This window comes from Triticum dicoccoides, chromosome 3A (genome assembly GCF_002162155.2).
Source record: "Triticum dicoccoides isolate Atlit2015 ecotype Zavitan chromosome 3A, WEW_v2.0, whole genome shotgun sequence".
NCBI classification, from domain to species: domain Eukaryota; kingdom Viridiplantae; phylum Streptophyta; class Magnoliopsida; order Poales; family Poaceae; genus Triticum; species Triticum dicoccoides.
The window spans coordinates 606,044,544-606,060,339 of record NC_041384.1 but is presented as its reverse complement, the minus strand read 5'-3'; the positions used below and the strand labels follow the sequence as shown (position 1 = coordinate 606,060,339).

The following is a 15,796-nucleotide window of genomic DNA, read 5'->3' as shown; positions in this document are numbered from 1 at the left end:
TAGTCGACCTGTCCACAACAGACCCCATGTTATGCTTGGCCAGTCTGCAACATGAGTCGTACTGCAAGACGTATGTGACATCGGGCATGTGCTAACGGCCGCCCGATAAAACTTGGATCAGATGACTGTGGAGACGATCGATGTGTGTGAAGTAATTAGTTGACTGAGGGACATCGTTTCGCTTCCTTTTAAGGGGTTAAGCACCTCTCAAAACCTTTAACTCCTATAAAAAAGGGGAGTGCTCGTTCGCTGGCTGATCTTTTAAAAGGACCGGGTGGGTCGCCAACCATTCAACCTGAGCTCATGATGGCAAGAAGACCCTTGTTGCAGAAATATATCTTGAAACAAAAGCCTTGTTGCAAAAAAAATGTTGCGAAAAAATATTGTAGCTCACGATTGTGTCCATCGATATTGCAACAAGAGTTATGTTGCAATTGCAACATGACCCCTGTTGCAGGGTGACAAGGCTGCAAGGGAGGTAGGGCGCGTGACAATGACGACCGGAGCCGGCCGTGACGGCTTCCATGGTGGTCGCGACGCCGCAGGGTGAGATGATCCGACGACAACACGTCCTGGGTGGTTGTGCCTTGCCAGATTCAGCGATGGTGCATCGTCAGCGGTCGTGTCTGGCCAAATCTGGTGACGTCCCATTGTCGGTTGCGGCACCTAGCGTTTGTGGTTGCCTGCAAATGTGAGGAGAAGAGAGGTGGAGGAGGAAGGGAAGGGGCACAGCAGCGGACGCACGGCTCGCTGGTGACGACGCTCCTGGCGACTGGCCAGATGGAATAATGCAATGTGGGGTACGTTGCTTTCGATCCGATCGGGGGCATGGAAGACGCTAGGTTGACTTTGTTTACCTGTATGCAACAAACCCTCTCTTGCGCTCCGTAGAATTGCAACAAGGGCCATGTTGCAGAAAGTTAGCCTATGGTGATATTCCCACCGCTCCATATCCTAAAACCCTCAAAACCCAACAAAAGTCGGCACCCCGCCGCCCTCGTGCAGTTCTCACAAGAAAACTCTAACCTACATACATAAACCGAATCATGTGACTAAAATTTATTTGTTGTTCAAAAGTTCACGTCAACTTTGGTTATTATCAAAACCGAGGCAAAATTAAATGGTTATTGTAGGAACCGAGCCGTGTCTATGTATAAAACCATAAAAACCAAAAACCGAATAAACCGAATCGAATCAAACGGAAAAATACTGAATACACACCCTTTACCCAATCCCAATTCCACTTAAAAATCCCCAGCAAATCCAAATCACCACACAGTCCCCGCCGCCCCCCCCCCCTCGCACTCCAATCCATCACAAAGCACCCAAAATAGACCTTCCCGCTCGAATTCCACATCCCAAATTTTCGGTTACCGCGTAAACTCACCACAAAACCACAAGGTTACACCTACCCACACAGATCCACCCCATCCGCGCACCCAAATCCGACGGTCCATCAAATCCAACACCCCACACCCTGCCACCTCAACGATCCGAACCCCAGCCCTCTCCACCAATCACGCCCTTCGCGCACGCCTATATATTCCTAGCCGCCCGTCCCCTCAAACCCACACCTCAAACCCTAAACGCAAATCTCCCACCTTTGCGCCGCCAATCCAGTCTCTCGCCTCTCCTCCTAGAAACCACCATGGCGCCCAAGGCCGAGAAGAAGCCCAAGGTGGAGAAGCGCGTGCCCGGGAAGGAGGGCGAGACTAGCAAGAAGAAGGCCAAGAAGAGCAACGAGACGTACACGATCTACATCTTCAAGGTGCTCAAGCAGATTGACCCGGACATGGGTATCTCCTCCAAATCAATGTCCATCATCAACTCCATCATCAACGACATCTTCGAGAAGCTCGCCGGAGAGTCGGCAAAGCTCGCACGCTACAACAAGAAGCCCACCATCACCTCCCGGGAGATCCAGACTGCCGTGCGCCTTGTCTTTCCAGGCGAGCTTGCCAAGCACGCCGTCTCCGAGGGAACCAAGGCCGTTACCAGATTCACCGTGTATTAGATCGCCACCAAGACTTTCTTAGTCTGGTTTGGTTTCTTCATTTGTCAACAAAAATATGGAGTTATGTTTCCCTATGCAAAAATGTAGAATGAGTTGGATTTGCTAATCAATGAATTATCCAGTGTTTGTTTGAAATTTGCCTTTCTTTAATTTGATCTCATCCCTTTAATTTTTACCTCTTATATATTATTTGGTAATATAACCCTGTAATTCTGTCTTGGATGATTTCCTTGAATTAAACCTCGGTGATTAATCCATTAACAGAGGGCCCCCCTTGTAGATGTCATGAGATATATCGGCTACATATTGTTGTATATGCGAAAAGTTTTTATTTGACCCGATATGTTAACATATTACTATTTATTTTCAGGGGAAAGATTTATGTGTGAGTTTTTAATACCATTAACTCATTCTAATAATTTTAAACATCAAACCATATTGTAGTCTCTATCGAGCGATGCTATCTCGCGCGCGCGTTGGCACGATCGATTTCCGACACGAGCGAACCTTCCTTTTTTGGCAAATCAAGTTAGCATGATTAGGAAACACACCGGGCCCCACCCGTGAAAATCAGGGGGGAGAAAATTATACTACGAGAGAGATGCATGTGCTAGCGGCTCCCGTGCATGCCTCTGCACGTTTGACTTCTTGGCCACATGGTGGGCCTGTGCCAGACCTTGTCGGCATCACATACATGAAAGGAAGGTCGCGCGTTGCGACGCGCGCCAGTGAAGGAGCTCTTTCGGTCTCTATCTTTACCTGATAATAAAGCATCAATCCCTTCTGCCCGTTCACCGGCATGACATTTTTGCAAAAGTTTCCTTGTACTTTTTGGTAACTGAAGCCCACAATCCCTTTTTAAATGGATTATGAGAAAACTTCCATTTTCACAAAAAAAGACCCTGTGCTTTGGTTTATTCGACCCACAGTCATTTCTAGAGTGGCTAATTGGTAAACACATGGGTCTCCTTCCCTTTGATGTGTGCTCTGCTCGATTCGCACGGGCATGGCGCCACCGCCGGCGGCCGGTCTTCTTCTCCGGCCATCCATAGCCCGAGACCGGTCTTCTTCTCCGGTCATCCGCCTCCCTGTCCTCCTTCCCCTCTTCATTTGTCCCTAATCTTCTCCTTCTTCCTCCCGTGACGCTCGGTTGGCCACCGTCAAGCCACCACGCCCCAAGATCCTCGCTCGTGCTGATCCGTCGCCGTGCTCTCCCTCCGAGGTCACTCTTTGAAACAATCCACCACGGGCGCGTGGACAGTTCCTTAAAAGCGAGCCCGTCGCGATCCACCACGCATAACCCGTTCCCCGCCTCCCTCTCCGTGCAAGCTCGACTCATTGGTCGGGTTGCTGGATCCTTGGCGGGGAGCGCCCCTGCGCTCGCCGGCGGGGTGGACGTAGCTCTGGGCCAAGCGTGCCATACACCGCCACACAAGTTGTGCACCACCATGGATGCAGACGCCGAGTCCCGGGCTTCCCCTTACCTGGCCCTCCAGGCTGCAATCGACAGAGGCCGGCCTTGGTTATCTCCCCTCGTGGCCGATCAAGGAGGCGCGAACAATGTCAATATGTCATCAACACCTCAGGGTATGGCCGCCACATCTGGTAAAAATTGACAACAGTACTATTGATTGACGGAATGATAAGAACGCTTCTGTTTTGTCTGTTTAATTCAGTCCTTGGGCTATCCGTGGAGAACACACACTCCATGGTCCAGACTTGTGACTATACTTAAGTGGAATTATTCTGTGGTCTCTTCATGATTGATCACGGGGTTGCGAGTGAAATTTGTGTATGGAGCATCAGTATCATGGTCATAGAGTCGGCAGGCTTCAGTTATGTGTACTTGGTTGGTTGGAGATATGTGAAGCGTAAGGGACCAGCTCATTCATACTTGAGATTCAGTAATGTTCTTGCAAGTTGCAACCATTTAGTTAAGATCTGCAGGTCTAAAAAACAAGCACCGCATGAATCAGATGTCAATGAGGCAGCACGACTCTGCAAGAAGCTGAACATAAAAGAAACAAAATGGAAACAACTCGATGATTTAGGAACAACACGTCATTGACGACAGGCATTTTTCCAGTCAGGGGAGAGGATTTTTTTATGCCGCGCTAGAACTTTTCGTGCTACGGATTTAAATAGTCCAGTGTCCAGTATTATGGGATCCACTCACTCTACAAGTACTGCAGCTCTTAAAAGTGCTAAGTTAATGAAAAGGGTGTTCCACTAAAAAATAACAAGAATGGATCGGTGTTTTTCTTGAATCCCCTCGGTTTGAACTAATGCCACGTATTTTCAAGAATAATTTGTGAATCAATTGTCAATCTAAATATGGTTGACAGATTGTGTACGGACGGAAATTTGAAGCAGATTAGGCAGGGGTCTTCGTCGGAGAGGTTGCGGAGTGGATGAACTACACTCCTGCATCCACTATGGAGGCAGCTAATGCTTATCCTAAATTCCCTTCTCTAAAATAAAAATAGTTGTTAGATCTATATTGGCAACAATACTCTTCACTGGATTATGAGCCAAATGAAGGGAACTAGGGAAGGAGGTCTGATTTGCATCTCCTGAAGGGGCACACCACAAAATTATTTCATTTGGGATGCGTTCCTTCCATCAGAGAGTAAAAAACCGGACAATAAGGTCACTCTGAGGACAACTCACACTGATGTTTACGTGAGGCCTTAGCAATTTTTTTCCGTTTTACCTGAGCTAATATTTATTGACCGAGTGTTAGCCAATGACATTAGTTGATGTTACTCATGGAGAGGATTTGGATGTTGTGTGTTATTTATTTATTACACACGCTATAAGCCTCAGATTAGCTTCATGGTATATCTACCTCTTTCCGCCTCTCAGAATTAAGATGTGTAGGTTCTGAATATTTCTTGGATTTATGACAATAGACTGTATGATTATCTATGGTAATCAGAATTTAGAGCTATACAAGAATTGAATTACAATGTTCTTTTATACAGCAATAAGGCTACAGATTTTCAGTAAGTTCGTTTCATTTTTAAATGGTTCAGATGATGTCATCAATCCATTGGAGTAGAAGGGAAGAATGATCTGAAATTGCTAAAAACATGGCAAATACAGTTGCATTTCATATCTTAAAAGTAGGAGATGCATATTAGTAGAAACTTAATAGTTGACATCCAAACTCAGGTACATCTCTGATATGATCGCTTTGTATTGATCTATTGGTAATTACATGATTGATTAATGGAGAAACAATGAATACTGTAGGTAAGTGAAGGCATACACAAATCAAGGGAGCACACTGTAAGAGCCATCGCTGCAGAGTTTGACTCCACATTTTCTTTGGATGATTGTTCGCCTCTTTGAATCTAGATTTTTTTTAACGTGACCACTTTGATTGAATTGATTATTTTGCATTACACATAGTGACCAAAACTAATGCTCTGTCCAGGCTTTGGGACACACTTTGCTGCATATAGGTGTTCACATGCTTCATGCTTTTAAGTATCTGCTTTCACGGGATAACTCAGTCCATATGTTTCTTGAGAAGTTAGGACTAACAGAAAAATATTCTATGTCTCGCAACATGAAGAAGCACGCGATAATTTATAAGTTTTGGAGTCTGCTAAACTCCAGTTCTGATTTGAAAGATGCATACATACATTATTTTTTTATTTGCTTTACTTGGTCAGTTTGTAAACTGATGCATTTCAAAGATGCAAGTTCATGCTCAAGATTTAATTGTATTAGCTTTAAGAAATGAGTAACTGTATTATATGTCATCTGTGCTTGGACCTAGGGGATTTTCAAACGTAGGCTTTATGGTTTTTACTCTACGTATGCAACTACAACCATCGTCACTTGCATTGTGCTATTTTTGATAGACTAATATGGTTAGTTTGCAAAGTTCTTGGATAAATTAGGAAGATATTGTAAATCTTTTTTCACATGTTCGACCGTTTCATGCTGCTAACAGAGCCATGTTGATGTTGTTCTTAACTTGGTGTGCATATAAATTGTTCTTTCAGACAGGCTGGGCAGTCTTCATTATCATAATGGTGTCCCATTGGTTGGTATACACAATTGCTTTGTGTTGTTTGCAAAGATTAAATAAGTAAGGTTCTAATGATGGTTTTGCGGTGAGTATATATGACCAATCTCTGTGGAGTTTCACTCCATCTGTATGAAAGTTTCTATGTCTAGTTGCACTTCGATGGCGGTACGGAGCTAAAGTAGATGTCGACGGAGGACATGAGGGCGGACTTTCCAAATACAAAATCCATGATCCAAAAATCGACAATCCAACCCGGTGCAATGCAGGGGCACTTTTACTAGTAAGTTTAAAATGTGCTTTGCTTCAGTTCTGAATATGCCCAGTTTTTAGTCTGCTATCTGCTCAGGCAATTTTTTTTGTTTTGGTCCTTGCTTCTCCCTTTAAAATATGTTTTTCATTGTGCTATGTCTTATTTTCTATAGAATTAGTTTGATGAGATGATTGGCTGCCAACTAAGGTTAGGAGGTGTACTCACTACAGATGGTGTTCTGTAGATGGAAAGTTTGTATTGACCAGATTTGTTTGCTCGTACTACATTTTATTTTCAGATCCAAGATCTTATTGCAAGCTTTAATAATATTAACTCATTCTAATGGCTAAGATGTGCATGAAATTCAAGTTCACTTCCAAATGCACAGATTTCAGAGCTTACCCTATGTATGGTAGTTGCACTAACTACTCCGGACCCAATATGTTTGGGGACTAGGTTATAGTTAAATGTGTTTTAGGCTCATTGGAGAAGCATTGTAAGCTTAGCTTATTCATGTAGAAGGTGGTGACACCCTGAGAAAATTAGAACCAAGTTTAGATGATTTATAGATATAATACTTCATACCGATGCTATCTTGGTAACATTTATTTACTTAATGCATATATATAAATGGAGTCAACCTTGTAAAGATTGCATCATGCTATGGATTGTATTTATGGAAGTTATGTTTCTTGCAAGAGCATAAACCTCCTAGTTGCATATTTGAAACATTTGTGAAGAAGCCTATCATGGGGATCTATAAAATCATGTTCATGATTAATTTATACCAAATATGCCAATCAAGCAATCCATCACATAACCATTCCTCGAAGTTGTCTAGCATGCAAATGAAATTGCAAAATCACTTTATTTGCTCGTGGTTAGTGCTCTCTTACACTGTAATTCAATTGTTATACCAATTATATCGATTTGTGCCATGTATCTTGTCCCATGTGCTATGTACCAAAGCGTCCATGCTAAGATTAAAATTGTATAGTAATGGATTCACTCATGGATATCATGTTCTTATCTTTTAGTGACTATTTTGCATGTGCAGTTCTCTTTGTGAATGCACATCTTGATGATTATCGATCACATAAGAGACATATACACGAACATGATAAAGTGCATATCCCTCTTTGGCATCCTTACTTCCTTGTTGGTTACTATTTACTTTGATTATTTGGTGGATTTGTAAGATGTTGAGAATTGAGTGTTTGTTTGTATTGCATATATCTTTGCACACTCATGACTTTTGGATGCATTTTGTACCCATGCTTTAGGTGATGATCTTACTAGATATGTCTATTATCGCTTATTTACAATATGTACTTTGGATCTTTTGAATGCATGCTTCTCATGTTTGATGCTTATTGTCATATCATATCATCTTGCTACATTCTATGGATCCTCAATATAGGTTTCTCTCTGTCGTGGATTTATCATGGCAGATGCCCTAATGAAATGACTTAGGTGTGAAGCCATCGCAACTAGGTTACCTTGAAGGGGTTGAACGGGACAAAGGACACAGAGAGTTTACCCAGGGTCGACCCCTCACAACGAGGTAAAGGCCTATGTCCTGCTTCTAATTGTATTGCTTGAGTTTCGATTACAAGGGAGCGAATACGCTTGACCTAGATCTCGATTGCTTGTTTCTTGAGTTAACCTGCCGCCAGGTCTCACCTTTATATACATAGGTAGAGACCCCGAGGCATACAGAGTCCTGGCCGGCTCACACAGCGTGTCCAACTCGGTTTCTAACTAATCCTGCCTTACAGAACAAGTCTTCATATGGTAGTTCACATGCCTAGGTCTTGGGCCTTTACTAGGCCTGCCTCCAAGAGCCGCCGTCTTCGTACTTCTCCTTGGGCCTCCTTGGACCTTCTTCATGTTGAGCCGCCAACGGTGTAACCCGGCCCCTCCTGGGCGGGTCACACCTAGGAGCTATATCCCCAACATTAGGCCCCAAGTTGATTTGAACTTGTTCATATCAATCTCCACTATTTAACTTAGCAGAATGTATCAGTGTCGAATATTCATCAGACCGATATAACCCGCCATGACATCACATAAACAGAAATATTGTGACCCGCCATGACGTCATGTGCATTGATTCGGCACAAAGCCCACGATATCTCAACGGATATTTATCTTAATGGACCTCCCGAGAATCGAGACACCCACATCGTTTAACATAATAATTTTGCCTCCTTTATTCCCGTGCAGGCCATCTTTTCACCTCCTTATAAATAGGGACAGGGGTCCTCTTCTTCACTTTTTACCCATGCCTCTGCCTCTTCTTCTTCCACGCGATGACCGACGCCTTCGGAGCTCTGCCGCCCCCGTCGACTGCATCAACCTGACCTCGACCAGAAAACGACGGCGCCCCTCCGCTGTTCATCAACATCTCCAAGTACCCATCTCCTTTTTCCTCACATATGCATTAGGGTTTCTACAGTTCTTTAGTGTTCAACGGCGTTCATCACCCTTGTCTATAGTTCATCGACCATGCCACCTTAGTAGGACCAAAACGCGATGCTAAAGTCACACCTTACTCCTCTTTAATATCTGCTATCAAATATGGATCCACTTGCTGCTGTTGAAATTCACTCCCCACACCTGTGGTTCGTCCACTGTTTTTAGGGCTAGTAATTTTCTCCTGTTTCTGTAACGACTGTAGATTCGAAATTATAGGCTGAATCTATGAAACTTGTTTGCCTAGCACTTAGTGAAATTCTATCCAATCCCTAGATCTTGTAACCATCGGCTTGACCACTGTTGTATGAGCGGCTCAAATAATACTTTGTAACCCGCCAAATACCAGCCGGCTTACCTTATAAGTTGTTTAAACTGCCAGTACTTATCCAGGCTTGACATTATTCGTCTCGTACCTCGCCGGTTTAACCATGCTATCTTCTTTTCTGCAACCATTAAGCGGCTTACCAATCCTTGCATATAACCAATTTTGCATAATAACTTAACTTTGTTCAACCATTGGGTGACTCATCATCACAAATTTGACCCGCCATGATTTCCTTTATAGGTTTTCACCTGATCAAAATGACTAAGACCGTCACCTCCTGCGACTGGGTCGTTTCCAATGTCACAGAACGGACTCTCCAAGAGTTTGTTGCCATGGGCGTTTTGCCATCTAAGAATGTCATCCATTGGTGGGTTCCAGGGGCTGAGGTTCCATCTCAACCAAAAGAAGGAGAAGTTATAGTTTTCTCTGATCATATGCTCCGAGGCTTCTCACCGCCCAGCTCAAAATTCTTCCGTAATGTCCTGAATTTCTATCAGCTTCACCCTCAAGACATCGGACCCAATTCAGTTTCCAATATTTGCAATTTTCAAGTCTTTTGTGAATTATACCTTCAAGAGGAGCCCAGCGTTTGACCTCTTCGGAGAGTATTACTATTTGAACCGCCAAACAGAGATGACAGATGGCCCCAGCCTTGAACATGGTGGAATTTCTATCCAGAGGTGAAGAGACGCCGTCTTTCCTTCAGCTGCACTTCCTAGTCACCCAAAGACTGGAACTAGACTTGGTTTTATTGCCAAGACACCTCTCCGGCGGGTGAAAATCCTCTGCTGGGTTACCGTATTCACCGGCTCAACCCCAGGCACCCACTTCCAGACCGGATTAGCTCTGCCAAACGAGCCAAATATGGACCCACTTTTACTAAGATAAGGGCCTTGATGGCAAATGACTTGACAGGTATTGACCTGGTTCGATGCTGGGTTAGCTGGAGAATCATGCCTTTAAGCCACCGCCTCGGCTTAATGTGCACATACACAGGCGATGTGAATGACCCCTTGTGGTATAACTCTATATCCCTTGAAGAGAAGGACCTCAACGAAATGACCAAGTCTGTACTTGGAGAAACTCTAGAAAACTCCAGCAAAACAGGGTTGAGCCCCTTCTATGTTCTTAACCCGGCTCCAGCTGTAAGTATTTGAAGCCCCTTTTACTTTATTCATTATTCTCATATGTTGCACTGGCCTTATTATCCTGCTCTCTTCAGGCCGACTCTCCTTTTTGGAATAAGAAGCTTCAAGATAAACCGACTAAAAAGGCCAGGGGAAAGACCAAGGCTCCCAAGAGACCCGCCAAGATGAAAATAGATGCAACAGACCAATTTACTCTGGATGATGAGTCGGAGGTAGAACTTGATTTCCTTGGCTCCTTTTTTGTGCATCTTATTGACACTGACCCCTCTCAGGATGACACGAAGACCAGCTAGGCAGATGTTGTAGAGGTAACTATTATTTCCTCCGACTCAGAGCCTTTGCCAAGACAGAAAGTTCGGCACGTGACCCGGAAAGTAAGGTTTTCTCACCCTTTAGCTTACTTGGATCCAAACTTTATTTTGAAGAAACAACAACATGAAGCTCGGCATACAACTCGGAACAGCGGAGGGGGAGACCTTCATGCCGGCTTACCCAACATGCCGGCCCCTCACAAACGCCGAGCAGAGGTTCCTCAGAACTCAAACTTCTCTTTTCCAAAGGCGGGTCTTATCCGTCAACCGCTTAATCCTTCCGACTCAAATTATCAGGGAACCTCTCACTCCTCCTCCGGCAACTCTACTGGGACTCAGATTCCTCTCTTCAAAGTCGCTCCTAGGTGAGAACATTTAACCTCTTTGTTTTTTAACACTTTACAAACTGATATATTAACATCTTCATATGTCTTACTTTCAGCGGTATAGCCAAACCCAGCAAGAAATTGAAGATGAATAAGCCGACCGAAGACCCCAAGGTTATTGAGCTGGAGAAACAAATCATATCTGAAGCTTCTCATCACACTCCTGAGGCTGCTGCTGATGACCCACCACCAGAGACTCACGACGTCACGGTGGATCCAATGGGTGTTGACCCATCCAGCACTAAGCCGCACAGTCCCATAAAACCTGCTGAAGAGCCTCCTTCATAACAAACTGCTGAGGATGTCATCATTGCTGGCACTGGTTATGCTGAACCCGGGAACCCCACCATTCTGGCCAAGCATTCTGCCAAAGAAGAGTTAAATGAAAAAAGCAAGGCCAAATTTGACGTTGCAAATTATTCACACTTGGGTGTCAGTGAATTATACTCTAGTTATCTGAGCCAGCTGCATACTGGTCATGATCTAGAGGCAGATTTAGTCAAGAAATTGCGCCAGAAATATGAGGTATGAACATCTGTTTCCTTTGCATATATAGTCATCCAGCTCAAAGTCTTATCCGTAGGAAAAAATATATCTGAGTAGGGTTAAGACTTGTCCATATGTTACTGCAATCTCTAAAGTCATAGCCATCATGAGCCGACTTATCTTAATAAAAGATGAACCGGGTTATTTTCATTACTTTGAAAGAAAAGCTCCAAACCATAGCCCTCATGGGCCGGCTTATCTTGAGAAGGATCAGCCGGATCACGAACAATATAATGCAAAAAAGAGCTTCCGCACACATTAGCCCCCAAGTGTCAAGTGCTTTGCTTGCAATGTGCTTGAGACTTGTATGTAGATTATGACATGGCAAATATGTTTATAATTGTTTAACTCTTACTTGCAGGATGCTTTAACTCAGGCCGAGCCCCAGGTGGTCGATTTAAAGACCAGGCTTGAGCAACAAGAAGCTGAAACATGCGAAGCTGACTCCAAGCTTAAGCTTGGTCTAGAGAAGAGCGAGAAGCTCAGAGCTGGGTTTTCCACATAAAGAAACGCTTGGAAGAAAGAGAAAACTGCCTTAGTACAAAGAGCAGAGACTGCCGAATCTTCTTTGAGAGAGACCACTGCAGAACTTTTCGGCTTAAAACGCCATATCTCAAAGATGACAGCTGCTATCTTTGGTAAGGAATTTGGGATGCTTTAACCACTTCCAATTTTTTAATTTTTAACCTGCCTGGTGGCTTATCTACGCGCTCATCTAACAAGCCCCAAGAGTGCCAACCTTGGCCAGGACATGTTGGTGAAGCTGAAGGCGGTTTACACTTTGGTGGAACAGCTCTACACAGGCACTCAGCAAACCATAGCGGCCATCTCACACAGTAAACAACCACCTTCATTCATCAGGGAGGTACTGGACAAACTATCTGCCATGCTCCAGAGAATCGAAGAGATTAAGCGATCATCAGCCCGAGCTAGTGCCATCACTGCTTTGAGCCGGGCCAAAGCATGGCAAGCAAAGTTAGACCCAGAGGAGATGGCCACTGGTTGTCCAAGTCTCAAAGAAGATGGGTCTCCCTTTGATGCAAGCAACTTTACCAAATGTGTAAAGGAGATGCACCCTCTGGCAAGCAAATTGGCTAAAGAGACGGATTTGTCCAAGTATCAGGTGGCTTACACGATGGAGAACTCCAAAGTGAAAGCGCCGGCTTATGAGATTGTGGATCTTATTCCTCCAATACGTAAGCGTACTTTTGCTCTTAACATTGATCCGTCCACACTTATAGATGATGAAGCTATGTTCAAAGCCTTAACTGGCATCGATTGGACATCACCTGACTTCCAGACGATGGACGACGAAGAAGAAACGACGCAGGATAACCCAAAGGCTTCAACTCGCCAGGACCAAAAGAACTGATCCAAGGGGCGGCTCTCAGACCGCGGCATAGAATTTCTTTTGAAAAACTCCTAATCTTGTGGGCTTGGGGAAGCCTTGTAATAGGCTAGTTGAAACAATGATCTGTCATGCCATCGCGCATGTGGTATCCTTTGAATGTTTAAACCGCCGAGCTTGATTTTTATCACCTGCCACTTGTGCATATAATATTATCAACTATGTGGATCAGATCAAGCATCATCATACTTCCTATACACAAGGAAACAACATATGCCCTGGCGGTTTATGCCAGGGCAGGTCACAAATGTCTTTGAAAACCCCCTGATATAATAGTCTTTGATAAAAAAGACTAAAGGCTATTTAAGCCGGAAATATGCCAAAGCGACTTAAAGTCGAAGGCAGGGCGGGTTAGAAAAACCCTAAATATCTATTCAAATATGAAAATTCATACATGTAGATTGATATCATAATGACGTTGTAATGAGTGTAATCCAACATGGGTATTAACCCGTAAATATGAAAAATCATGACTTGAATTTATTCAAGGCAAATCATCCTGGCGACTTAAAGTCTACTTATCAGGGCGGGTTATTAACCCAATATGCTTAAGTATACGTCATAGAATCAAGGCTACATGGCCTGAATTGCAAAAACCATATATTAATATGGAAGAAGGATATGAATCCAAAATTTTCAGAAAAGACAGAAATCCAAAAAAACAAGGCTTTCATAGGCCGCCTACCCTAAAACTTCAAGTGCTTTCATGGGCCGCACAACCGCCAAGTTAATTCCTGCACACTTGTAAGCCGGCCCTCACATGACAAATCGCCGTTTTAACTTTAACAAGTTCAGGGTCTTATTTAAAATATTGACTGTCAAGAGTACGGCGGGTCATTCCAGGATTACCTGGGCGGAGTAAGAACGACATACATGCCAGATAACCCAGAATTTGGTGTTTACACCTGGCATGTAAGCCAATCAAGAGGGTAAGCATAGCTATGCTCATTGAGCGGGAAGCCCCCAAGTTACAGGCGAGAAGGCATGTAAGCCTGATCAAGAGGGTAAGCACAGCTATGATCATTGAGTAGGAAGCCCCCAAGTGACCCGCGAGAAGGCATGTAAGCCTGATCAAGAGGGTAAGCACAACTATGATCATTGAGCAGGAAGCCCCCAAGTGACCTGCGAGAAGGCATGTAAGCCTGATCAAGAGGGTAAGCACAACTATGCTCATTGAGCAAGAAGCCCCCAAATGACCCGTGAGAAGGCATGTAAGCCTGATCAAGAGGGTAAGCATAGCTATGCTCATCGAGCAGGAAGCCCCCAATTGACCTTATGAACAAATAATAAAGGCTCAAACACTTAGAATTGAAACGACAGAGGCCCTGAATTATCAGGGATGCCAACTTTATTATAGTGATCATAATATGTACACTGAAGAAACTATGTACAGCACAAGAGCCGGTGGCTCAGCTGTAATAGGGCCGAAGGTGAGCGATGTTCCACGGCCGGCGGGTCTCCTGCTCCGATGTGCGTGAATCCTTGTATTCTCAAATATCAATGAGGTAGTATGACCCGTTGTTCACGTTTTTTGCTGACCACAAAAGGCCCTTCCAAAGGTGGGGATAACTTATGCATATCTGTTTGATCTTGTATTAACCGGAGCACCAAGTCGCCTTCTTGAAAGGTCCTGGTTTTAACCCGGCGGCTATGATAGCGATGCAAATCTTGCTGGTATATCACCGAACGAGCCGCCGCAAGGTCGCGCTCCTCATCCAACATATCAAGAGCATCCTGATCTGCTTTTTCATTGACAGCTTCAACATAAGACGCCACCCAGGGCGAGTCATGACGGATATCGCTTGGAAGAACCGCCGCTGCCCCATAGACCATGTAGAAGGGCGTGTAACCTGTTGATCTGTTGGGGGTGGTGTTGATACTCCAAAGCACTGAGGGTAACTCCTTAACCCAAAAACCCGGCGTCCTTTGCAAAGGGACCATAAGACGGGGTTTATCCCTCTCAAGATTTCTTGATTGGCCCTTTCAGCTTGACCATTAGACTGGGGGTGAGCCATCGAAGATACGTCGAGATGAATATGCTCTCGTTGACAGAACTCTTTCATAGTGCCCTTAGACAGATTAGTGCCATTATCAGTTGTGATACTGTGAGGATAGCCAAAGCGGAAGATCACCTTCTTAATGAATTGAACCGTCGTTGCTGCATCACACTTACTGACTGACTCTGCCTCAACCCACTTGGTAAATTTGTCAACTGCCACCAAGAGGTGGGTCTTTTTGTCTTTGGACCTCTTGAAAGGTCCAACCATATCCAGCCCCCGGACTGCAAACGGCCAAGTAATTGGAATCATCCTCAATTCTTGAGCCGCCACATGAGCTCGTCTAGAAAATTTCTGACAGCCATCACACTTGCTAACCAGATCTTCTGCATCAGCATGAGCCGTCAACCAATAAAACCCATGACGAAAAGCTTTAGCCACAAGGGATTTAGAGCCAGCGTGATGGCAACAATCTCCTTCATGAATCTCCCTTAGAATCTCACGACCCTCTTTAGGAGAAACACAACGTTGGAACACGCCTGTGACACTGCATCGGTGTAACTCGCCGTCGATAATAGTCATAGACTTAGACCGTCGGGTTATTTGCCTGGCCAAAGTTTCATCCTCAGGTAGCTCTCCTCGGGTCATATAAGCCAAATAAGGAACTATCCAATCAGGGATGGCATGACGAGCCGCCACCAACTGTGCCTCCGGGTCAGGTACAGCAAGATCTTCTTCAAAAGGCAACTTAACTGAAGGATTATGCAACAAGTCAAGAAAAACATTAGGGGGCACTGGCTTATGCTGCGACCCAAGCCGGCTCAAAGCATAAGCCGCCTCGTTTTCCCTTCGATCTAGATGCTCCACCTGACAACCTTCGAAGTGACCGGC

The 15,796-nt window shown here is 44.5% G+C and overlaps 1 protein-coding gene across 1 annotated transcript; it reads left to right on the top strand.

The window, feature by feature from the left end:
• The first annotated feature begins 1,575 nt into the window (after nt 1–1,575).
• LOC119272283 (histone H2B.6-like) lies at nt 1,576–12,005 on the top strand. The gene is made up of 2 exons (XM_037553797.1): nt 1,576–1,930; nt 11,862–12,005. Exons 1-2 carry the CDS (start codon nt 1,649–1,651, stop codon nt 12,003–12,005), a joined length of 426 nt encoding a protein of 141 aa, XP_037409694.1. The 5' UTR covers nt 1,576–1,648.
• Nucleotides 12,006–15,796: the final 3,791 nt, after the last annotated feature.

What these genes read in the sequence shown, in the direction of transcription:
- LOC119272283 (XM_037553797.1), top strand. Translation starts at nt 1,649, where the DNA reads ATGGCGCCCAAGGCCGAGAAGAAGCCCAAGGTGGAGAAGCGCGTGCCC. An exon ending in CCCGGGAGATCCAGACTGCC is followed by an intron (nt 1,931 to 11,861) that starts GTGCGCCTTGTC and finishes TCTTACTTGCAG; the next exon opens with GATGCTTTAACTCAGGCCGA.